General features: G+C 36.1%; 1 protein-coding gene across 1 annotated transcript in view; it reads left to right on the top strand.

The window, feature by feature from the left end:
- CENPE (centromere protein E) overlaps window positions 1–26,813 on the top strand; it is a 102,501-nt gene that overhangs the window by 15,190 nt on the left and 60,498 nt on the right. Inside the window, exons 14-20 of the mRNA XM_053597356.1 lie at window positions 9,621–9,768; window positions 10,433–10,521; window positions 11,719–11,886; window positions 20,578–20,652; window positions 20,810–20,929; window positions 26,313–26,435; window positions 26,519–26,684. Of these exons, the coding sequence (XP_053453331.1) occupies window positions 9,621–9,768; window positions 10,433–10,521; window positions 11,719–11,886; window positions 20,578–20,652; window positions 20,810–20,929; window positions 26,313–26,435; window positions 26,519–26,684 (889 nt within the window). The remainder of the gene's footprint in view (window positions 1–9,620; window positions 9,769–10,432; window positions 10,522–11,718; window positions 11,887–20,577; window positions 20,653–20,809; window positions 20,930–26,312; window positions 26,436–26,518; window positions 26,685–26,813) is intronic.

Below are 26,813 nucleotides of genomic sequence, written 5' to 3'. Positions count from 1 at the left end.
TTTCTCCATACTTCCTTCCAGAAAGGTTGTACTAGTTTGCAGTCCCACCAGCAGTGTAAAAGTGTTCCCTTCTCTCTGCATCCACGCCAGCATCTGCAGTTTTGAGATTTTGTGATGTGGGCCATTCTCACTGGGGTTAGATGATATCTCAGGGTTGTTTTGATTTGCATTTCTCTAATATATAGAGATGATGAACATTTTTTCATGTGTTAGCCATTCGTCTGTCGTCTTTAGAGAAAGTTCTATTCATGTCTCTTGCCCATTGATATATGGGATTGTTGGCTTTTTTCATGTGGATTAATTTGAGATCTCTATAAATCCTAGTTATCAAGCTTTTGTCTGATTGAAAATATGCAAATATCCTTTCCCATTGTGTAGGTTGTTTCTTTGCTTTGGTTGTTGTTTCTTTGCTTTGGTTATTGTCTCCTTAGCTGTACAGAAGCTTTTCAGTTTAATGAAGTCCCATTTGTTTATTTTTGTTGTTGTTGCAATTGCCATGGCAGTCTTCTTCATGAAGTCTTTCCCCAGGCCAATATCTTCCAGTGTTTTTCCTATGCTTTCTTGGAGGATGTTTATTGTTTCATGCCTTAAATTTAAGTCCTTTATCCATCTTGAATCAATTTTTGTGAGTGGGGAAAGGTGTGGGTCCAGTTTCAGTCTTTTACATGTAGACATCCAGTTCTCCCAACACCATTTATTGAATAGGGAGTCTTTCCCCCAAGGTATGTTCTTGTTTGTTTTATCAAAGATTAGGTGGTTGTAAGATGTTAGTTTCATTTCTTGGTGTTCAATTCGATTCCAAGTGTCTATGTCTCTGTTTTTGTGCCAGTACCATGCTGTCTTGAGCACTATGGCTTTGTAGTACAGACTAAAATCTGGTATGCTGATGCCCCCAGCTTTATTTTTGTTACAGAGAACTGCCTTAGCTATACAGGGTTTTGTCTGGTTCCATACAAAACGCAGAATCATTTTTTCCAAATCTTGAAAGTACGATCTTGGTATTTTGATAGGAATGGCATTGAATAGGTAGATTGCTTTGGGAAGTATAGACATTTTAACAATGTTGATTCTTCCCATCCATGAGCATGGTATGTTCTTCCATTTGTTAATATCCTCTGCTATTTCCTTTCTGAGGAGTTCATAGTTTTCTTTACAGAGGTCCTTCACCTCCTTCGTTAGGTATATTCCTAGGTATTTCATTTTCTTTGAAACTATGGTGAAGGGAATTGTGTCCTTAATTAGCTTCTCATCTTGACTGTTATTGGTGTACACAAAGGCTACTGACTTGTGGACATTGATTTTATATCCTGAAACATTACTGTATTTTTTGATAACTTCTAGGAGTCTTGTGGTTGAGTCTTTGGGGTTCTCTAAGTATAAGATCATGTCGTCAGCAAAGAGGGAGAGTTTGACCTCCTCTGCTCCCATTTGGATTCCCTTTATTTCCTTGTATTGCCTAATTGTATTGGCTAGAACTTCCAGCACTACGTTGAATAGTAAAGGTGACAGAGGACAACCTTGTCTGGTTCCAGTTCTAAGAGGAAAAGCTTTCAGTTTTACTCCATTCAGTAAAATATTGGCTGTGGGTTTGTCATAGATAGCTTCAATCAGTTTTAGAAATGTGCCACCTATGCCTATACTCTTCAGTGTTCTAATTAGAAAAGGATGCTGGATTTTATCAAATGCTTTTTCTGCATCTATTGAGAGGATCATGTGATCTTTATTTTTGCCTCTGTTAATATGGTGGATAACGTTTATGGACTTGCGTATGTTAAACCAGCCTTGCATCCCTGGGATGAAGCCTACTTGATCATGATGAATGACTTTTTTGATGATAAGCTGTAATCTATTGGCTAGGATTTTGTTGAGAATTTTTGCATCTATATTCATGAATGACATTGGTCTGAAATTCTCCTTTTTGTTTGGGTCTTTTCCTGGTTTTGGTATCAGGGTGATGTTTGCTTCATAGAATGTGTTGGGGAAGATTCCTTCTTCCTCAATTTTTTGGAATAATTTCTGCAGTACAGGAATAAGCTCTTCCTTGAAGGTTTGATACAATTCTGGAGTGAAGCCATCTGGACCAGGGCATTTTTTGGTTGGAAGATTTTTTATTGTTTCTTTGATCTCAGTGCTTGAAATGGTCTGTTCAGGAGCTCTATTTCTTCCTGGCTGAGTCTAGGGAGAGGGTGTGCTTCCAAATATTGATCCATTTCTTTCACATTGTCAAATTTCTGGGCATAGAGTTTCTGGTAGTATTCAGAGATGATCTCTTGTATCTCTGTGGGATCAGTTGTTATTTCCCCTTTATCATTTCTGATTGAGGTTACTAGAGATTTTACTTTTCTATTCCTCGTTAGTCTGGCCAATGGTTTATCTATTTTATTTATTTTTTCAAAAAACCAACTCCTTGTTTCATTAATTTTCTGAATGATTCTTTTGATTTCAATTTCATTGATCTCTGATTTGATTTTTGGATATTTCTTTTCTTCTACTGTGTTTAGGCTTAGATTGTTCTTCTTTTTCCAATTCCATAAGATCTCTTGTGAGATTGTTGATGTGCTCTCTTTCTGTTTTTCGAATGTAGGCATCTAAAGCGATGAATTTTCCTCTCAAAAGTGCTTTTGCAGTATCCCACAGGTTTTGGTAGCTTGTGTCTTCATTGTTGTTATGCTCAAGGAAGTTAATGATTTCCTGTTTTATTTCTTCCTGCACCCATCTATTATTCAACAGAAGATTGTTTAATTTCCATGCCTTTGGGTGGGGTCGAGCATTTTTGTTAGAGTTGACTTCCACCTTTAGTGCCTTATGGTCTGAGAAGATACAAGGTAAAATTTCAATTCTTTTGATTCTGTTGATATTTGTTTTGTGTCCCAGGATATGATCAATTTTGGAGAATGTTCCATGGGGTGATGAGAAGAATGTATATTCTTTATCTTTGGGATGGAGTGTTCTATATGCGTCTATCAAGCACAGTTGTTCTAGGGTCTCATTTAAATCTCTTATATCCTTGTTTAATTTCTGTTTAGAGGATCTGTCCAGCTCTGTAAGAGGAGTGTTAAGGTCCCCTGTTATTATGGTATTATCAGATATCATATTGCTCAGACTGAGTAAGGTCTGTTTCAAGAATCTGGGAGCATTTAAATTGGGTGCATAAATATTTAGAATTGAAATGTCTTGTTGTTGTATTTTTCCCTTGACCAATATAAAGTGACCATCTTTGTCTTTTTTGACTTTAGTTGCTTTAAATCCACATGTATCTGAAAATAAGATTGCAACTCCTCTTTTCTTCTGAATTCCATTTGCCTGAAAAATTGTCTTCTAACCCTTGACTCGGAGTTTTAATTTGTCTTTTGAAGCCAGGTGTGTTTCTTGCAGACAGCAAATGGATGGCTTGTGTTTTTTAATCCAGTCAGCCAATCTATGTCTCTTCAGTGGGGAATTCAAGCCATTAACATTTATTGAGATAATTGATAAGTGTGGTAGTATTCTATTCGTCTTATTTGGTGAGAGTCCATTGCTTAGTTTTATCTTTTGCATCAGTGTGGAGGTTAGGTTCTGTCCTTTAATTTCTGAGTTCTTACTTTGCTGCTGATCCATTGTGGTGGTCAGTGTGCAGAACAGGTTGAAGTATTTCCTGTAGAGCTGGTCTTGTTGTGGCGAATTTCCTCAATGTTTGTATATCCGTAAATGATTTGATTTCTCCGTCAATTTTGAAGCTTAGCTTAGCAGGGTACAGAATTCTGGGCTGGAAATTGTTCTCTTTAAGTAGATTAAAGGTAGATGACCATTGTCTTCTTGCTTGGAAAGTTTCATTAGAGAAGTCTGCGATCACTCTGATGGATTTGCCCCTGTAGGTCAACTGGCGCTTTCTCCTGGCAGCTTGCAGAATCTTTTCTTTTGTCTTGACTTTGGACAGGTTCATCACAATGTGTCTTGGAGAAGCTCGGTTAGAGTTGAGGCGACCTGGGGCCGATAGCCCTCTGAAAGCAGTGTGTCAGAATCTTTGGTGATATTTGGGAAATTTTCTTTTATAATATTCTCTAGTATGGCTTCCATTCCTCTGGGGCATTCTTCTTCCCCTTCTGGAATTCCTATAACTCGTATGTTGGAACGCTTCATAAAGTCCCATAATTCTGACAGTGAATGTTCTGCTTTCTCTCTCTTCTTTTCTGCCTCTTTTACTATCTGAGTTATCTCAAAAACTTTGTCTTCTACCTCTGAAATTCTTTCTTCTGCATGGTCTAACCTGTTGCTGATACTTTCCATTGCATCTTTAAGTTCCCTAATTGACTGTTTCAGTTCCTTCAGCTCTGCTATATCCTTTTTATATTCTTCATATCGTTCATCTCTTATTTGATTCTGTTTTTGGATTTCCTTTTGGTTATTTTCCACTTTATTAGCAGTTTCCTTCATTGTTTCCAACATTTCTTTCATTGTTTTCAACATGTGTATTCTAAATTCCCTTTCTGTCATTCCTAACATTTCTTTATAGGTGGAATCCTCTGCAGTAGCTACCTCATGGTCCCTTGGCGGGGTTGTTCTGGACTGGTTCTTCATGTTGCCTGGAATTTTCTGCTGATTCTTCCTCATGAGTGATTTCTTTTATCTGTTTCCTTGCCCTAATTTTCCTTTTACTTCCTCTTGCTCTTTAAGTTCTCCTGCCTGTGGACTAAGGGTTACAGGACCAGAAGGGTGAGAAGGTTGAAGAGCAAAAAAGGGATGAAAGAAAGGAGGGCCAAGTGATAAGAAAAAAAAAAGAAAAATAGAGAAAGGAGAGGGGGTGGGTAAAAGGAACATTGACAAAAAGAAGAGAGGCACAGAAAGAGGGAGACAGAGCACTATAGGTGTACAGTAGGGTACTTTGATACAACCTTAAAAAAAACCACCTTCTGGGGGTGCCCAGTTGGGTGGTTCCCTTGAGGTCAGCAGCTCTTTGCTAACCTGATCAGACACAGTACCCCACCTCCACCAAGTAGAGAGGAAAGACAAAAATGCTATAAATCAAACCAAAACAAGCAAACAGAAAACTTTACGGGATAAAATTGGGTGGAAAACCAAATAATAACGGTAGAAACACTAACAAAAATGAAGTTCTAATTATTGAAATAGGTAGCAATGGGAAATTATAATTAAACCAGAAAAATTGAGAAAGAAAAAGGATCTGTATGGAAAAGGTTGAACTTAAAAAACAAAACAACAGTCCACAACATCAAAATAAACAAACAAAACAACCAAACCAAAAAAAAAAAAAAAAAACACAACCAAAAACAAAGCAGTATGTATATGTTATTGAACATTGTCAGGGCAACACGTAGTCTTCTGGGGTATGAGATGTTAATCACAGTTCTGATATGACTGGAGGCTGCTAGTTTCTCAAACCCCAGCAGGTAGACACCCTAAATCTCTCTTCAGCCCACTTAAAAGGCACTTTGAACTTGTTCATTTGCTGAGCAGAAGCTTTCCCAGGGAAGTGCTTGTCGCTGGAATCACTGCTGAAGTGGCTAGCCACTTACCCTGTGTGCCAAAACTGGTCTCCCTCTGCCCCCGAGGGTTAGGGCTGCAAGGCGGCTCAGACCCCGCCCTTAGGCTACTTGGTCACTGGGTTACCAGCTCCCACCCAATTCTAGCTCTGCGACCCTGAGGGTGGAGCTTGCCAGGGCAGATCGCTCACAATGTCTGCCTGTGACCCAGAGCCAAACACTATTAGCTCCATCTGGCTCCGCGGCTCAGACTGGGGCCCTAGACAAAGGCCAAAGTTCTCCGCATTCCCACTCAGGCTCTCCCCAAGGCGGTTCAGCTGAGTGCCAAGTCCAAAGACACCAAAACAGTTCACAGGTAAGGCCTTTCTGGTTTGCAGTCTCACTGCTACTGAACTTACAGTTGTGGGCGGGTTTAGACGGATTGAACACACGCAACCACTTGCCGGTTTTCCACTGTTTTAGTTCTCCTCTTGGGGTCCAGAAGTCTCTCGCTGACTCCCTGTATCCTCTCAGGGGTGATGATAGGCAGATCCCACCAGCCAGAGATGCCTGGAGTCCTATCTCCCCAGACTCACGGTGCCCAGATGCAAGGAAGCTGTTACTCGGCTGCCATCTTGCTCCGCCTCCTCTGCAACATGCTTCTTAATAAAGTCAAATGTAACTGATTGGGTGACTGGAAACCATAGGTTTGTAGGGTATGTGGTAATATTTTCTACTTAAAAGAACAGAAATAGTAGTCTCAGGAAAGTTGATCCAGAATACAAATCGATGTAGTGATCAAAATTCTGGCTTCCAGTTTGTGTACTTTTTGTTTTTAATTGCATAGGGGTTATTCATCCAATAACCTTGTAGAGGTATGATGGTGCTGTAGCTAAGAACTGAACTACCAGACTTGAATCCTGCGTCTGTCAATTCTTAACTCTTAACTTTGGACAATTTCTTGAATTCAATATGCTGCTGTTTCCTTATCTGCAAGTAGCTTGATGCCTACTTTATAGGTTTGTTGTGAGGAATAAATGAGATCATACATGGAGTGTGCTTAATAGAACACTTTTCTTTTTTTCTTTTTTTTGGCCAGGGCTGGGTTTGAACCCACCACCTGCAGTATATTGAGCTGGCACCCTAATCCTTTGAGTCACAGGCACCACCAACAGAACACTTCTCACACAGCAAATTCTCAGTAAATTTATGCTATTGATATTATTGTGAAAAGGCATGCTGTACAAATCACCACACGAGGTATACAGAAGACACTCAAGAACTATTGGTTGACTGATGAATGGGAACTAGCCCAATGGATGGCTTAGGAAAGAAGGTTTCAGGAAGAGATGTGTATGTACAAAAGCTAGTGAAGCAGCATGAAGTATTCCTTGGACTCAGATTTTCTGGTAGCAGGGGCATTTTAAACCATATTGAGGGATTGAAATGTGACAGTATTCTAGGGACAAAGAAAAGCTGTATACGTGACATCAGAATTGTAGTTTAGAAAGTTATGGCTGCTGTGCTTATCAGATGGGCTGGTTCTCCACAAGGACTGTGGCTCTGGAGAAGGAATGAATTGGATAAATTGGAGAGCTGTTTGGGACATAGCATCAACAGGACTTTGTGATTGGTTGTTGGGGACAGAAAGGGAGAAGGAGAGGTCTAGAATGACATGCAAACATTGCTTGGCAGGCTGGTGGCAGTATTTATTGAGTTAAGGGACACTGAATGGAGAGTGTAGATGCTGGAGGTTTTTATTTGAGACTTCTTTAGTTTCAGATGTCAGGCCATTGAAAGCAAATATCAGGGATGCCAGAAAATGTGTACACATTTTTTTTTTGGTTTTTCTTTTATTAACCCTCGGTAGAGTGCCATGGTGTCACAGCTCACAGCAAATCCTTGGGCTGAGGCAATCCTCCTGCCTCAGCCTCCCCAGTAGCTGGGATTACAGGCACCTGCCACAACGCCTGGCCATTTCTTTGTTGCGGTTTGGCCGGGGCTGGGTTTGAACCCACCACCCTCGGTATATGGGGCCAGCGCCCTACCCACTGAGCCACAGGCACCGCCCAAAAAAGAGATTTTATTGGAATTAAAATTTAATCATTCCCAAAAAGTGTACAAGTTGCAGGTAAAATGGATGTGCTAGCATGTTTGGATAGCATCACTTAAAATGTGTATACATGTTATCTGCATGCTACTTTTCAAAGTGCCTTACTGGGCACCTTCAATTCTATTTTGAAAAGTAATAAGTAGATAACATCACTTAAAATGTGTATACATTTTTTGGCACCCTCTGTATATGCAAATAAGGTAGGAGATCTGAGATACAGATATCAATTTCAGCATTAATTGCTATGGATTAAAATTAAAGTCATGGGAAGGAATGAGCTTGTTCTGTGAGCATGTTGAGAATGAAAATAACAGAAGACCAAGAGCAAAACCTAAAGAAACAACTGTTCAGATAAAGGCAAAAAGAGAATCTATAAAGGAACCCCAATTTAGCTTTAGAATTAAGAATAAAACCAGGTGAATATAGTAACTAAGGGAAGAGACTATTTCAAAGTGGTAGTGGTCAGTGGTGTCATATTTTGCCAACAAGTTAATTAAGATAGACAAAAATTCTTTACATTTAGAAACAGAACTCATTTGCAAAAATAATTTGAGTTATGTGGTGGGAGTAAAAGCCCCCTTACAGTATGTTGAGATGGCCCAGAAGGATGGGGACCTGAATATATTAGAAGGAATTAGCCTTAGATGGGAGGAGAAACATCTCTTGAATTGTAACAAACACAGGAAAGGGTGGATCTCAGTGCAGGTGGTACTTGTTAAATTTTAAATTTTTCAGCAGAGATGGCAGGTGATGGTAGAGTCGCAGGTTTGCAGAGATACCAAGGGTTTGTTATAGTCTAAAACCCTAGCCTTCATCAGTAATGGGTAAAAAATGCTGACAAGGGGGGAGAAGTCCTCCATGTAGCATTAAGGACCTGATTGATGTTGACAGTCTTCTGGCTGTGTGTCAACGCTCAGGAGGCTGACAAAAGCTCAGAATCCAGTGTAATTCATCTGGATATGCCTTGTGTTGAGTAGGTATGAGAGACAAAATAGGCCAAGTAATTTGAGGGTATTGACTTCACATACAAGCATGATGAAAATAATAATATATTGTCTAAGATGAAATGAGAACCAAGAGGGAGCTGGCATGAAGAAAGTCATACAGCAAGGGTCCTTGGTAAACTAAATCGCTATAATGGGAATAACTGAGTAAATGAGTTGGAAGGATAGCAGCTTAGCAGGTCTAGGTTTATGAGTTTTAGATAAGAACGAGGTCCAGGTGTGGCATTGGAACATATGGAGTTGAGCAGAAGTTTACCGGAGTTAAGGATGTGTCTGTGACTAGGCTTTTGCAGAATGAGCTATGGAAAATGCTCTTCATGTTAAGCAAAAGGGCACCATGTGGAGAGGCATGAGAACATGTAATATACTTTGGGGACAAGAGATAATCTTGAGAGGCAATGTAGTGGAACGGTTGTGTGGATAGACTCTGAACTTATTGGGGACCCAACTCCTCTAAGCATTTTTATAAGCTTAGGAGGGAGCCAGTGGAATTGACAGAAGGACAGATGACTGGAGAAGCAAATCTTAAGAGACAAAGGAAGGAACAAGATCAGGGCCACTGGTGGAGGCCTTCGCTCTACAAAGCAAAGTGGAAGAGGGTTATCATTGTGAAGTATCCTGTGAAAGATTTAATTACTGAAGGAGATTCAGATGGGCTACCTGCCATATTATCTGTGATCTCTTCCTTCCCAATTAGGTACCCACAGGGGTGGCTGTAATGATAGTAGCAGCAGCTGTCCCATCTATATAGTAACAGATTGTCTGAATGGTTGTAAGTCAAGTTCCTTTCAAGTCCCAGAGGTTGTAAGTAACACTTCAAATAAAAAGTAAAATATAGATGGTCGTTTTATAAAATTTACTATATGGCTAAACACTGATTTGAAAAGTTTGATATGTTTTCAATTTTGGGATGTCCTTAGACTAGCAAAATATCAAACTAGCGTCAATAAGAATTCCACCAAGTCAGTGGTTTTCAAAAATAGAAACTAGTTACCTTGTTTAAAACAAGATCCTTGTAACATAATTTTGATTTTTTTTCTTTAGACCAAAAGAAAACGAAGAGTTACTTGGTGCCCTGGCAAAATTAACAAAATGAAGGACTCAAACTATGCAGATGGATTTAGAATACCAACAACTGTAACAACAAAAACACACAAGCCTTCCATAACTGTATTAGGAGAAATTGATGAATGTGAGTGGTTTCTCAAGGGGAACTACTTTTAATTATAAAATTATAAAAGCCTCCTCATAAAGAGAAGCTATTTATAACTCAGTTAATGGATAAAACGTTTAAATAAAGTGTGTGCATTGCAGATGTGATTATAATGGACATTATTATAAAAATAAGTAATTTTTAGAAAGATACATTCATGAAATTATTTATTTCTTATCTCTTTAAGAATAATGCATTATAGGTGAAACACACAGAGAGATGTTTTGTTGATCTTTGCTCTAATCATTATCCAATTAAATTACTAGTGATATAACATCTCCCTTTAACATTGCTAATCTTGAAACATAGGCATCTGTTTCAAAATTATGCCTCCAACATTATAATAATTTTAGGGGCATTTTAAAATTTATTTATAGTGATCAAATCCCAAATTCAGAATTTATCCTTTTTACCTATATTGCATTAAGGATCCTATATTTTATCCCTAATTCACACCAGTGCTCTTAATTCACACAACAATATAAGAGATCACACCTGTTAATATACTTTTGGCATTCATACAGTGAGCAAATATTAGCTTTTTCGTTGTTAACTCTCATCAAGCTTTTTCAATAATCTTTAATTTGACTTAGGACATTTAATAAATATGTTTATAAACAAATTCTTTTATCTCTAATTACAGCTCTCTGTTCAGAGTCTGATGTTTTTAGTAACACTCTTGATACGCTAACTGAGATAGAATGGAATCCAGCAACAAAGCTACTAAATCAGGTAACTGAATGTATTTTACAGAACATAATCCTTTGCTCTTTTTAAAATTCTTTTGCTGTTGGATTTTGTTGTTGTCAGTCTGACTTAATGTCAGTAACAATTTTGACTCTGAAGAAGGCTTTCCTTTACTCTTTATACTTCTCCTTGGTAACTGTGAGGCATCTAGAGAAAGACTAGAAATTGCATAAAGCAGGTGTGTGCTAATAGGTAAACCTTTGCTTCTAGCTTTTACTAGCAGATCTTGGTATCTATGATTGTAAAGTTTCTCTTTTGTCTTGGGAAATCCTATGAGGACAAAAAGATTGATTTTAAAAGTGTCCAAATTCTCAGGCATATAGAATATCTAGATTGATACATGAAGATGGGGCAGTTTTCCCAGATAATACTCCTAAATAAAGGTATGTAGTTTTATCAAACTTTAAAAAATAAAAAATACTGTGGTAAATACTAAAATAAGTTTAGATCCCATGTTTACTTTCTAGATTGCTCATATTCACAGATGCATAGTTGTATAATGTATTTATTAAAGAAAATTTCATTTTAATTTTGGAACACAATTGCAGTGCTTCTTACGACCATTAGTTAATGCCTATAAAGTACTATGGACAATGTGCTTTGGTATTCCTAAGAAATACTGTAGAAGTTTGTTGTCGTTGTTTTTAAATTGCTGGTGTAAGTTCTTTTTCAAACTCTTAGTATCTCTCTTTTTCATAACAGAGAAAGTAGAGATAGGCCTCTTTGGATGTGATAAAGCATATGATTTCCTTAGAACAATATAAAATAAACACTATCTGTTTCCCTTTTTGAATTCAGAGCCATCTTAGACATAAAATAGAAGTTAAACAGAAGGGGAATTAGATTATCAGCTTTATTAGTGAAGGACTTGAGGAATTGTAGCCACATGGACTTCCCAGTATGCACCCTACCTTCCCAGTTGAACTCCCCTATCCGGCACAGACAAACATGATCTATTTATGTGCGTTTTTAATTCTACTCTTTGAAAATATTTTATTTTAAATTAGCTAGTTTACCACAATGTAGACCATTAGGAAGATATTTTTTAAAAAGAATGGCCTAAACTACCAAATGAATCAAAGTTAAATTAATTATTTAATCCAAATTGTATTTGAGGAATCAATCAAAGAATATATGATACAAATTCCCTCTGATTGAAAAATCTGTTTTTGTTTGTAATAGGAAAATGTAGAAAGTGAGTTGAACTCACTTCGTGCAAACTATGATAATCTGGTATTAGACTATGAACAACTAAGAACAGAAAAAGAAGAAATAGAATTGAAATTAAAAGAAAAGAATGATTTGGATGAATTTGAGGCTCTAGAAAGGAAAACTAAAAAAGATCAAGAGGTAAGAGAAATAGAAAATGTGAAACTAATCTAAACTATACTTTCAAACAAAGTAACATTTTTTTGATAATGTGAACATTTATTAGATTTTACTTTATTTTTTAAATTCACACATATGTTTTTAATGTGTACAGCATGATGTTTTTGAAGTATATGTACATTGTGATATGGTTACTCTAGCTAACAAATGCATAACCCTAACACTACACCACATACCATGTTTGTGGTGATAGCACATAACATTTCACTTTTCACATTTTTTAATAATACAATATATTGTCATTATTCATGTTGCAAATGGCAGGATTTCATTCTTTTTTGTAACTCTATAGTATTCCATTGTGTCTGTATACCAAACTTTCTTTCGCTGTTCTTCAGTAGATGGACACTACGTTGGTTCTATAACTCAGCTACTGTGAATAGTGCTGCAGTAAACATGGGAGTGCAGATCTCTCTCTGACATACCAATAATCCTTTTCTTTTGTTTTTTTTTTTTTTTTTTTTTTTTTTTGTAGAGACAGAGTCTCACTTTATGGCCCTTGGTAGAGTGCCGTGGCCTCACACAGCTCACAGCAACCTCCAACTCCTGGGCTTAAGCAATTCTCTTGCCTCAGCCTCCCGAGTAGCTGGGACTACAGGCGCCCGCCACAACGCCCGGCTATTTTTTGGTTGCAGTTTGGCCGGGGCCGGGTTTGAACCCGTCACCCTCGGTATATGGGGCCGGCGCCCTACCGACTGAGCCACAGGCGCCGCCCCAATAATCCTTTTCTTCGTATATGTGCCCAGGACTGGGATTGCTGGATCATATGGTAGTTATATTTTTAATTTTTTTGAGGAAGCCTCATTTTATTTTCCATACATTCTCACTAACATGATAAAAGAGTTTTGTTTTCTCCACATCCTTGCCAAAATGTTCTCTTTTGCCTTTTTGACATTAGCCATTCTAAGATGAGGTGAACCTCATTGTGGCGTGGATTTGTATTTCCCTGATGATGAGTGATGTTGGACATTTTTTAATATACCTGTTGGCCATTTGTATGTCTTCTTTGGAGAAATGTCTATTCAGGACTTTTACTGATCTATTAAATAGAGTAATTTGATTATTTGGATTTTTGCTGTTGAGTATTTGAATTCCTTATACATTTTGGATATTAACAGTTTGTCAGATGTATAGTTTGCAGACATTGTCTCCCATACTGTGGGTTGTTGCCTCACTGTGGTGATTGTTTACTTTGCTGTACAGAAGCTTTTTAGTTTGATGTAATCCCATTTGTCTATTTTTGCTTTTGTTACTTGTGATTTTGAGGACTTATCAAAAAAATTCTTGCCTAGACCACTATTATGAAGCATTTCCCCACATTTTCTTCTAGTAGTTTCATAGTTTCCAGGCTTAACCTTTTAATATTTAATCCACTTTGAGTTGTTTTTGTATGTGGTAAAGGATATGCATATGGATATCCAATTTTTCCAGCACAATTTATTGAAGAAATTGTCCTTTCCCCAACATAGGTTCTTGACGCCTTTGTTGAAAATCAGTTGGCTGTCAATGTGGGAATTTATTTCTGGGTTCTCTGTTTCATTCGTCTATATATCTGCTTTTATGCCAGTACTGTGCTATTTTGGTTCCTATAGCTTTATAGTATATTTTGAAGGCAGATTGTATGATGTCTCCAGATGTGTTCTTTGTGGTCAGCAATCCTTTGGCCATTCAGTATGTTTTGTGGATCTGTATGAATGTTAGGATTGTTTTGTCTATGACAGTGAAGAATGTCATTTGTATTTTGGTAGAGATGCACTGAATCTGGATCACTTGAATAGTGTCGACGTTTTAGCAATGTTAATTCTTCCACCACATGAACACAGGACTTTTTTTTTATTTGTATCTTCAATTTCTTTCCTTAATTGTTTTATAGTTTCATTTTAGAGATCTGTCACCTCCTTGGTCAAATTTATTTCTGGGGATTTTTTTGTTGTTGCTATCATAGATGAGATTGTGTTTTCCTAGTTTTATTTTTATATAGTTTGCTATAAGTGTATAGAAACGCTACTGATTTTAGTATATTGATTTCGTATCTTGCAATTTTATTGTATTTTTGTTTGTTCTAACAGTTTTAGGTTTTTTTATTTATAGGATTATTTCATCTGTGAACAGAAACAATTTAACTTCCTCCTTTCTGATTAGAATGCCTTTTATTTAGCTGTCTTGGCTAATTGCTCTGGCTAGAACTTCAGTACTATGATGAATAGAAGTGGCAAAAGGGGACATCCTCATCTTGTTCCAAGTCTTAGAGTAAAAGCTTTCAACTTTTCCATGCTCAGTATGATATTAGCTGTGGATTTGTAGCAGATGGCCTTCTGTGTTTAGGTATATCCCTTCTATACCTAATTTGTTAAGAGTTTTTATAACGAAGGGATGTTGAATTTTGCCATGCTTTTTCTGCATCTATTGAAGTGATCGTATGTTTTTTCTTCTTCATTATGTTAATGTGGTATGCCCCATTTATTGATTTCTGTATGCTGAACAGTCTTTGCATTCCTGGGATAAATCCCACTTGATTGTGATGAATGATCTTTTTAACCTGCTGTTAAATTCACTTTAATAGTATTTTGTTGTGGATTATCGTGTCTGTGTTCTTCAGGCATATCACCCTGTCGTTTTCCCTTTTTGTTGTATCCTTGATTTGTTTTCGTAACAGGTTAATGCTGGCCTCATAGAATAAGTTAGGAAGAATAACTTCTTCTTCTGTTTTTTGGAATACTTTGAAAAGAATTGATATTAGTTCCTCCTTAAATGTTTGGTAGAATTCAGCATTGAAGTGTCAGGTCCTGGACCTTTCTTTGATGGGAGACTTTTTATTACCGATTCAAATCTCCTTTCTCCTTAGTAGTCTGTTTAGATTTTCTATTTCTTCATAATTCAGTGTTGGTAGGTTAATGTGTACAGGAATTTATCCATTTCTTCTAGATTTTCCAATTTGTTGGCATATAACTGTTTGTAATCATCTCTGTGATCCTTTGTGTTTCTGTGGCATCAGTTGGAATGTCTTCTTTGATTTTATTTGTCTTCTCTTTTTCGTAGTCTAGCTGAAAGTTTGCCAATTTTTTCTTTGAAAAAACTTTTTTTATTTATTTATTGTTTGGGATTCATTGAGAGTACAAAGAATTTAGGTTATACTGATTGCATTTGTTAGGTAAAGTCCCTCTTAAAAAAACTTTTATTTTTAAAATGTTTCTACTATTTCATTTATTTCTCCTTTCATTTGTCTCATTTCTATTTACTAATTTGTGGCTTAGTAGTGCTTGATTTTCTAGTTCTTTGAAGAGCAAGATTAGGTTGTTCATTTGAGATCTTTGCTCTTTTTTAATGTAGGTGTTTATTATTATAGACTTCCCTCCTAGAACTGCTTTTTCTGTATCCTATGGGCTTTGGTATTTTGTGTTCCATTTTCATTTGTCTTAAAATTTTTCTAAATTCCCTTTTAATGGTTGTTCAGGAACATGTTCTTTAACTTTTACCTATTTGTAAATTTTCTGAAGTTTCTCCTTTTATGAATTTTTGGTTTTATACCATTGTAGTCAGAAAAGATACTTGATTATGATTTTGATCTTCCTCACATTTGTTAAGACTGTTTTGTGACCTGACGTATGATCTGTCCTAGAGAATGTTCTATGGGTAGTTGGTAAGGATGTGTTTTCTGCAGCTCTTACATAGAATGTTCTGTAAATGTCTGTTAGGTCCATTTGGTCTAGAGTGTAATTTATATCTTCTGTTCCTTTTTTGATTTTCTGTCTGAATGACTGTCCATGGCTATAAGTAGACAGTCTCTATCTCTCCTTTTATATCTATTAATGTTTGCTTTATATATTTAAGTTCTCCAGTATTGGGAACATATATATTTATAATTGTACATTCAGGATTTAGGTATTTATCCCTTCACAGCCTTCACGTTCGTATAAGGTCATTTCCAGATTGAAAGTGTGATTGAGGTCAGAGCATTAGCCTGTACAGGCACTGCTGGATACCTTTCCCTCTGGGTCCCAGGTGGTAGAGCCTCTCTCAGTCTGCAGATAAAAGTCCAGGATAGATCTAGGGCTAGTTAAGGATCTGACAGACAGAATTTGGGAAGCTGCCTCAGGAAATCAGATGGATGCATCTCCAAGCCAGACTCTGGCTAGGAGGGGGGCTAAAATTAAAGTTCAGGGCGGCGCCTGTGGCTCAAGAAGTAGGGTGCCAGTCCCATATGCCGGAGGTGGCAGGTTCAAACCTAGCCCCGGCCAAAAACCAAAAAAAAAAAAAAGAAGAAGAAATTAAAAATAATAAAAATAAAATTAAAGTTCAGAGTTAATTCAGAGTCGGCTATGGGACTGACATTGTAAACCCAACCCAGTGGCACCAGCAGTTGAAATTCCCAGGAGTTTCCCATACAGACAGGATTGCTTGCGTTCTATAGCTGTTGAGAGGCAGAGGTTGACATTGAGGGTTCCTTTCTGAACTGTTGTGGGATTGAGGCCAGCAACCCTGTCCAGCTGTATCTCCCAAGAGTTCTCTACACAGGCAGGGTATCTCTGGGCCTTAATAGACAGGGGCTAGAGTCAAGATAGAACCACTTTAGGATCTTCTCTGGGATGGAGTCAGTAAATCTGTCCTGGTGGCTGAAGTAGGCATGTCTTCTAGCAGTTCCTATATCAGGATTGTTCCTTGGCTGCAGCAGAGAGGCTTAAGCTGAGACAGGGCTTAAGTCTTCTAGATCTGTCATGAGATGGATGTTGTCAAGCCTGTCCCAGTGGCTCAGACAGGCAAGTCTCCCAGCAGTTCTCTGCAGAGGCAGGATTGCTCCTAGACTGTGGCAGAGAGGGGCTGTAGCCAAAACATGGCCCTTCAGCATCTGCTGTGGGACAGTGGCTAGCAAACCTGTTATGGTGGTTCAGATGAGCAAATCTTCTGGGTCCTTGTACAAGCAGTACTAGGCTTAGAATGGCAGCTGAGAGTAGCCAGGGCTGAGTTACAAAATAACTTCACGTTTGCTGCCAAGATCAATTTCAACAGAGAAAAGAGCTCATCTGCTGAGACCCTGGTGTATGTGATTCTTCCACTTCCCTTGACAAATAGTTTTGGCTGCAGAGTCAAGGCCAAAGGAGGCTCTTTGAGGAATAGAGCCGTTTCTAGGTCTAAACCTGGGAGTGCAGTTGGCAGGTCAGCCATCTCTGAAACAACCCTCCTGGGTCTTGGGCTCTGCAGGGGTTTGTCAGCCTCCGACCTGAACTCAAAGGTTCCCACAAAGGCAGCTTTGTCTCCAGTGGGTGCAGAATTCTTGGGAGAATGTAAGCTGGTAACCACCTATACTGCTGTCTTTCTAATGTCACGCAGAAGTTTTTTCTCAATGATATTAATTTCTAAGATTAAGATTTTTGAGGATCTAATCATTTTGAGATGTACACATAATTTAGAGGATTTAAGAAATGGTCGATTCATTTATATTATTTTAAACATAGTTGAATCATATTTGTTTCCCTTGTGCTTTTGCAGGAAAAGAAAGAATTAAACCATCTGTGTGAGGATTTGGTATATCTGCCTCTTGGTAGATTTGTCTTGAGGAGATGGCATCCTTATAGTTTATGAATTACCAATATTTAATTTGTGGAGTGTACCGTAAATGCTGCCTAGGGCACAGCCCTTTCCTACTGAGACCAATGTGAATTTTAATATCTGTGTGTTTTATATATGGATGCTGCATATTAATGGATTCCTTTTCCTTAGAATATATATCCCTAAACAGTTAAAAACATTATTAGGATAACTGGAGAGGCTGATTTTGCATATTTTATTTTTCTTTCTCCATATAAAAGAGTTACTGTGAAAATTACTATACCTAATACTGAATAGTTTCAATGAAATTTTTAGAAACAAAACAGATTACTCAAATTTTTAAAGTATATATTAGACTACATAATAAGGTTTCTAATCCAGAAACTATCAGACTACAGAGACTCAGAAATTATCCAAAAGATTTTGTAAAGTTTTTAGGTGCATATTCATTTTTCAGAAATGAAGCCATGCCTGTTATCAGACTTACAAAATGGTCCATGAACCCCCACCCTCAAAATAAGAGCCAGTGCTTTGATGTAGTTAAGACAAGAGTTAATTTGCCTCTGCTCTTCAGGTTTCTGTATGGCTAGTCCAAAAAGACCTGATCCCTTTTCCTCCACCCTTGAGGTAGGTGCTCACCAAGGTCCCTTCTGACTCCAAAGTTTGATCTAATTTTTGTATGTATTTTTCTTATTGGTAATAATAATACGACATAAAAATAACTTTGAGTATAAGTATGGCAACAATTATATGTTTTATTTCTCACATCATTAATTTATCTAGTTAATAAAAATTGCAGCTCACTGAATTGATTCAGCACATAGATTACAGAATGTCACAGAGTGTGTGACTTGCTTCACATCCTAGCATTCCTTCCATTTTAACCACAGTTGAGGAAGAAATTAATCCTACTCCCGTCTTTTTTAAATGGACACAAAAATCATGTTCAAAAACAGTCTGGCAGTCCCTATTCCATGTTAAGCTAAAAATATAAGTTTACATGTAAGCAGCAAAATATGTTTCAAAGCCTGCATTTGGGGAAAAAGTTTAACCAAAGGGAATAAAAGACGAATTATGGTATTGGGACATGTGGTCATTTTCTTGTTTTTACTAAAGTTTTGCAAAAATATCAAAGTTGTAGATAATTTTCAAGTGGAAATATAGTAATATATGATGTTTCAATAGTAAATTTTAGAGAGAAGAATAAAAAACATCAAGTATCATCATGCTGAGGAACAAGAAAAATATTAATCTTCTACCTATTTTAGGGACTTTGCCTAACAATTGCAATCAGTGTAACCTGGCTTATGGTACCCTCAATGAATCCCCAACAATAAAAAAAAAAAAAAAATTAACACTGCTCTATAAACTTCATTTACATATAAAAAAAGAAAAATATTAATCTTCTACCTATTTTAACTTGGTTTATTTAATTTTATAATTTTCTCAATTTATAAGATTTAAATTAAATACTTCATTATACCTGCTGAAAATTATAGTTAAAAATGTACCATATTATCTTATCTAGCAGTGGGCTGTTGACATAATCATAACGGTTAAATTATTTTGTTTTTCAAGCACTTTCTGTTCCCTCAGCAACTTAAACAATAATTCATTGAGACATTACAGTTTTGTCTTTACAAAGTTAATTTTTTCTGTTTATAAGAAAAAACTTAAGATGAAGTGCTGTCTCAGATGAGAAGTAAAAGAATGTTTCCTTCTAAATAGTTATTTCCTAAATGTTTTCAAAAGTTAAAATTGATTATCTGGTTCTTCTTTATTGGTAAATGTGATTTTCTTACACATTCATTAAAAATGGGGAAAAAATGATAAAAGATTAAATTATAAATAGTCTATTAAATTACAAATGTCTAAGACTGTGCTGGATGATAGGGAAGCTACTAACCGTGTCTGGCAGTTAAGCACTTGGAAGAGGGTCTGTCTGAATTGACTTAGGGAAGAAAGAGTGTAAAATATTTCATTTTTTTATTTTGATTACCTGAAGAAATTATTTTGGACATGTTATCTTAAATAAAATATATTATTATTAAAGTTGATTTTATCCTTTTCTTTTAATTTGTTTAGTGTTAAAAAATTTAAAAATTAGAGCACATTAAAAAAATTTTGAACTACACATTAAAAAATTTTGAACTACACATATAACTCACACTATCTTGCTATTGGACAGTGCTGATCTAAAATAGGAATTTCAATACTTCACTGGTCTGAAATCTAAAACTAGTCAGGACTGAATTTAAATATCAAGAAAATATTATTTAAGCAAGACTCTAAGCAAGTCTCAAGACTCTTTCTTACATCCCTTAGAATTTGCTTTTTTTTGTAAGTGTTAAGAGAAAGTATGTTTATTTTTGGTAAGTTGTAGTTTACTTGTTTTGAGCATAATTCTTTCTTGTACTTAAACATTTGATGCTGCTGATATTTTGATAAAAAGGAAACTTTAATAGAAATACTTGTATCTTTATACTTTACACAGTTGAACAATATAAAGCGATTGCATCATCTTTCCAATATTTCCTATAGAACAGATCAACATGGTAATAGTGGACAATCCCACACTTCTGTAGCTTTGATGAACAGTATAATGCTGTAAAGGCACTACATGAAACAACACTAATCAAGCTAGATTCCAAGTCAGAACTCATTACAAAGTATGCTGGTATAGAGCCAGATGAATGATTTATGGGAGGAAAAAAAATCCTTATAGCATTAATATATTTTGACATTTAACTTACCGAAAACAAAATCTGTTAAAAGAGTATTTTTTTAAGTTTGATTACCACTTTACTGTCTCTTCCAACTGGTACATACTAATTTGCTGTCAACATTATTGTAGCTTTTATTAACAGATAACTATTGGGGTCATGATGAGATTCTTTTTCTCATTTGATTGTTTTGTGTGGTTTTGGTGATGATTTCTTATATTTTTAAATAACAGCATGGTCTAGTAGCTTGAACAATTGATCTCTCAGTCCCTTCTACTTGTGTTGGGTGATTCTGAAGCAGGGAATGAATGCTGTCTATTTTTTTTTTTTTGGCTTTATTAACTTTTGGTTTGCTCTGTTGCCTGTTTACATGCTCTTCCAGATGCAACTAATTCATGAAATTTCCAACTTAAAGAATTTAGTTAAACATGCAGAAGTATATAACCAAGACCTTGAGGTGAGTGTTCATGTTAGTATTTCTATTAATAAGTAACTAGAACTATAAAACATGGGATTTTGCTATGTATTTAAACTAATATATATGTTATTTTGTTAATTCCTTAGAATTCAAATCAAATACTAAACTATGTTTCCCTCTCCTTTGATTATTTTAGAATGAACTGAGTTCTAAAGTAGACCTGCTTAGAGAAAAGGAAGACCAGATTAAGAAGCTACAGGAATATATAGATTCTCAAAAGTCAGAAAATATGAAAATGGATTTGTCATACTCATCGGTAAAAATGAGGTTTCTTTTGTTATGTAATCTTGTTGGCATTTATAGTACACCATCGTCATAGCAAATGCTTATATTGGACCTACTGTGTGTTGGGCATTTTTGTAATCTATTTACATATATTTCATTTAACTTGTCAATAACCCCATGAGACTATTAGTATAATTAAGTGCCATTTTACAGTAACATAAAGAGTTGATTGTATCATTCTTTGAATAAATGTAAGGAATTTAGAGATAAGCTTCCATTAAGAAGCAGTCATTTTTTAAATTTTACATTTTTTCCAATTGTTTCATTCAAATGAATACAAAAGTATATGGTCGAGATCTTATAAGCATTTATGTTGGAATGGATGAGTAACTGAAATGATAAAATTCATAAGTAATGGAATATGACTTCATAAATTTAATTTTGTAACAGGTATTAATGCATTCTCATTATAATTTAAATATTTTAAGTTTACTGAGTATTTTTTCAGAATTTTATAGCTCTAGATTTTAGTTGATATTCACATTAAATAACATTGGATCTGATGAAGTTGTTAATCTCTTTCAATTTGCTTCATTCTACTTGATTACTTCAAGAATGTATCCATTTGGTTTTAGGTTTTAACACCCTTTTTTAAGGCAAGAGTTTCTATCTGGGACCCTTAAAATAACAGGTTTTTGTTCTTTAGTTTTCTTTTTTTTTTTTTCAAATGTCAGATTAATATATGGGCATGAACAATTAGGTTACGTTGTTTGTGTGTGTTAGGTAAAGTCCAAGTTGTAGTTGAGCCCTTCCCCAGGAGGTATGCCATAGACACCACCCCTCCCCTGCACCCCCTCCCCATTTGTACTTGTTAGGTGAAAGCTTACCAAGCCCCCACCCTCCTCCCCTTCCCTCGCTACTTGAATTTCTGTTTTTTTTTCTTGTGTAGGCATGTAATTGTTCATGTACTAGTTTCATACTAGTATTGAGTACATTTGTGTTTGCTACTTCTTTTTTTCTTTCTAGTGATACATTACTTAGGAGGATGTTTTCCAAATACATCTAGGTAAATACAAAAGATGTAAAATGTCTATCTTTCTTTTGGGTAAATAGCATTCCATGGTATACGTATACTGTAGTTGATCCATTTGTGAGTTGGGCACTTGGGTTGTTTCCACATCTTGGCAATTGTGAATTGAGCTGCAAATAAACAATCTAGTGCAAATGTCCTTGTGGTAAAATGATTTTTTTTTCTTCTAGGTAGATAACTAGTAATGGGAATGTGAGATCAAATGGAAGTTCTACTTTTAGCTCTTTGAGGATTCTCTATACTTCCTTCCAAAAGGGCTGATTAGTTTGCAGTCCCACCAACAGTATAAGTGTTCCCATCCACGTCTCCACCAGCATCTGCAACTTAGGGACTTTGTATTGTGGGCCATTCTCACTGGGGTTGGGTGATATCTCAGGGTGGTTTTGATTTACACCATCTGATTTACACCAGAGATCATTTGGTTTAATGATCTCTGATCATTAGGGCAGGGAGCATTTTTTCATGTATTTGTTGGCCATTTGTCTCCCTTCTTGGAAGAAGTTTCTGTTCTTTTACCCAGTGATAAATGGGATTGTTTGCTCTTTTTTTCCTCGTTGATTAATTTGAGTTCTGTGTAGATTCTGGTTACTAGACCCTTGTCAGATTTGTAACATGTAAATATCTTCTCCTATTCCAAAGATTGTCTGTTTGCTTTAGTTATTGTGCCCTTAGCTGTGCAGAAGCATTTTAGCTTGATCATGTACCATTTATTTATTTTTGGTGTTGCTGCGATTGCCAATGGAGTCTTCTTCATAAAATCTTGTCCTAAACCAGTGTGGTCAAGAGTTCTATATTTTCTTCCAGAGTTTTTATTGTTTCATGTCTTAGATTTAAATCAAATTTAAATCTTTTATCCAGCATGAGTTAATTTTTTTAAGTAGTGAGAGGTGTGGGTCCAGCTTTGGTCTTCTCCATGTAGCTAACCAGTTCTCCCAGAACCATTTTTTAAATAGGTATTCTTTTCCCCAGTGTATGCTTTTGTTTGGTTTATCAAAGATCAGATGGCAATATGCTGATTTCATCTCTAGATTCGCTATTCTGTTCCATAGATCTATATCTCTATTTTTGTGCCAGTACCATGCTGTTTTGATCACTGTAGACTTGTAAGTATAACCTGAAGTCTGGTAATGTGATGCCTCCAATCTTATTTTTATTTCTTAGAATTGTGTTTGCTATTCAAGGTTTTTTCTGGTTCCAGAAACAAAGAACTATTTTTTTCAAGTTCTTCAAAGTATGGTGTTGGTGCTTTAGGGGGGATTTCATTAAATCTCTTAGATGGTTTTGGGAAGAATGGATACTTTAACAATGTTGATTGTTCCCAGTCAAGATCATAGTTCTTCCAGCTATTAACATGTTCTACTATTTCTTTTCTCAGGGCTTCATAGTTCTGTCTGTGGAGATCCCTCTCATCCTTTGATAGGTATATTTTTCTTTAAAGCTACTATGAAGGGTATTGTGTCTTTGATTTGATTCTCAGCTTGACTGTTATTGGCATTTATGAAGGCTACTGATTTGTAGACATTGATTTTTATACCCCAAGATGTTGCTGTATTCCTTGATCTCTTCCAGAAGTCTTGTAGTTGAGTCTCTGGGTATTCCAAGTATAAAATTGTATCCCCAGCAAAGAGCGAAAGTTTTACCTTCTCTTTCACCATTTGAACATCCTTGATATCCTTCTCTTGCCTGATTGTATTGGCTAGAACTTCTAGCACTATGTTGAATAGTAGTGGCAATAGTGAACTATTGTCTAGTTCCAGTTATAAGTAGAAATGTTTTAGTTTCCCTCCATTCAGTGTGATATTGGCTGTGGGTTTGGCATAGATGGCTTCTATCAATTTAAGGAATGTCCCAGCTATCCCTCTTTTCTTAAGTGTTCTTGTCAGAAAAGAATGCTGAATTTTGTCAAATGCTTTTTCAGCATCTTTTAAGAGGATCATATGGTCTTTGTTTTTGTTTCTATTTATGTGGTGGATTATATTTATGGATTTGTGTATATTGAACCAACCTTACATCCAGGGACAAAGCCCACCTGATAATGATGTACATTTTTTGTAATTTATAGCTATATTCTGTTTGCAAGGATTTTATTGAATATTTTTCCATCAATATTCATTAATGATATTGGTCTATAGATGTTGTTGTTGGGTTTTTTTTGTTTGTTTTGTTTTGCTGGATCCTTTCCCATTTCTGTTATCAGGATGATATTTGCTTCATAGAAGGAGTTGGGGAAATATCCTTCCTTTTCCATGTTTTGGAATAGGTTCTGCTATATAAGTATGAGCTCTTTGAAGGTTTGGTGGAATTCTGGTATCAGACTGTCTGGTCTTGGACTTTTTTTGTTAGAAGTTTTTTTTTATTGCAATTTTGGTCCTTGAGATCAGTCTGTTCATGAACTCCAGTTCTCTCTGGTTGAGTTTAACAAGGTGTGATTCCAGATATTCGTCCATTTCCTCCACTTTTTCAAATTTCTGGCATAGAGTTTTTTGTAGTAATCAATGATAATCTTTTAATCTCTGTGGTATGTGTTGTTATTTTCTGTTGGGGACCTGCCCCAAACTACACCATGGGTTCTTTCCTCATGGTTGGCAGAACCGAGCGGATGAAAGAAAAATGAAGATTCAAAGACACAAGAAGAAAGTTTTTTAAGAAGCAGGGTTGGGGGGCTGTCCAACTCTAAGCATGAGGACCAGAGGCAGCCCCCTGCTCCAGCTAGCTCCACTTTTATTACACACATCACCGTTTGAATCATCAGGGGAAGGCTAAACCCTTACATCATGGTTCTTGCTGCATTTTCTAACCAATATTCCTTTAACTAACTATGTTAATTAGACTGATTTACTTCTTACTATTAGTACTCTAAGTTATTTATAATCTTAACACAGACAGATCATAGGACAGGGAACACAGTCCAGGAGCAGGATGTCAAAGCAGACCCCAGTTAGACCACACACACATATCTCAGGTGGGGCAATTAACAACTGCCCCCTCCAGGAAGCCTTGTGCTCAGACAAGCTGGCACTTCTGTCCATACTGAGGTAATAGCAGAAAGGAGTTATTTTTCTCCTTATCTTTCCTGAGAGATCTTTTCTCTCTTAACAAGGTTTAGACACTTCCTCTGTCTCCAGTGAGTTTAGCATTCCCTCACTAACTCTCCAAAGGCACTAACTCTCCCTGAGAGGGCAGCCCTGCCCAGGTGGGTGAGTCTTGCCTCTCAGCGTCCAGTGACCTCTGAGCCAAGTTGCTCTGGGGAATGGGTGAAGCTCCAGCACGACAATCTGCTTGAAAACTCCAGGCTTCAGGCTATTGCACTTTGCAACAGATTTTGGGTTTCTCTGATCCACTTCTCTCCTGTCTGTGTTCTCTTTTGCCCATCATCTGTAATCATTTTCTTAATTCAATTTCTAACCAATTTAAACAATTCAAAATTGGTTTTAAGCTTATTAAACCATTATTTCTAGCAATTCAAGCACATCAAGATAGGACTCTTCCCTTAAGTACCCACATGTCCACCCTCAATTTCCCCTTTTTCATTTCTGATTGATCTTTTCATTTGAGTTTTTCTGAGTACTTTTTGTTGCCTTCTATTATATTCTTTTTTTTTTTTTTTGGCCTTCTATTTATGACAAATGATTCCCTACAAAAGGGTTCACCCATCTCACAGCACACTATTCTGAGACACTGCAGGTAGAAAGGCATTTCCACACATTTCTGGAGTATTTATTTGTAGAGTGGCAAGCAGAATTGCCTACTTTTAAAAATTATTTCTGTTCTTAGGCATTCATTTATCCATTCATTCATGTATTAATTTATTGCTAAGGACGTATCGTTGAATTCATGTAAACTAAAGTCACATTAAAATGCCACTTCGAACAAGGTGTGTATTTTTCATTTGCATTTTCTCGTCTGTGAGTTGCCTGTTCTTCTTTTTTCTCTATTTTTCTGTTGGATTATTTGTCTTTTTCTTTGAAATTTATGGTTTAATATCCTTAATTTTAGCTATTAACTACTCAGCTGTCATCTCTTAGAATAACTCAAAATAAAAATATGTAGGGAACTTAAACAGCTTAGTTGAACAATAATTGTGTTAACCTTTAATTGAACACTAACAGATTTCTTAACTTATCATACATCCATACATTGCTTTTATATTTTAGAAAAATATGGCCGGAATTTTTAAAACATTTTTATTATAGAAAACATGATTTCACTTATTTGGTAATTAGCATGTTTTTAGTTAGGAATACTATCTGTGTATATGCTCTCTAAAGTATGTCCAACTCCACAAAAATTGTATTTCACTGAATCCATTTTGTCATCTGTCTAGGAAAACACTGAAGACCTAAAACAGATAAAACAAACTCTGTTCGATGCTGAAACTGTAGCCCTTGATGCCAAGAGAGAATCAGCTTTTCTTAGAAGTGAAAATATGGAGCTGAAAGAGAAAATGGTAAATAAATTTTGTAACATTGATAATAAAGCACTTGTAATGATCAGTATATTTTTGTGAATTTGCAGTGTTTTTCTCCCTAGAAAGAACTTTCAGGTACATGCAAGCAAATGGAAAATGATACTTGGTTATATCAAAACCAATTAGAGGCAAAAAAGAAAATGCAAATTGATCTAGAGAAAGAATTACAATCTGCTTTTAATGAAATAACAAAACTCACTTCCCTCTTAGATGGAAAGGTTCCAAAAGGTAATTTTTAATTTCAAATTTTTCTTTGCAAAGTCTTCTCTAGAAATATGCCTGAATTATTGACAACTATTTTCCAATGATTAAACATCTGTTATATTCTGACTTTTTAAATATTGGTATTGGTATTTA

This window comes from Nycticebus coucang, chromosome 1, assembly GCF_027406575.1.
Source record: "Nycticebus coucang isolate mNycCou1 chromosome 1, mNycCou1.pri, whole genome shotgun sequence".
Lineage (NCBI taxonomy): Eukaryota > Metazoa > Chordata > Mammalia > Primates > Lorisidae > Nycticebus > Nycticebus coucang.
This window is presented reverse-complemented; position numbering and strand designations above follow the sequence as displayed.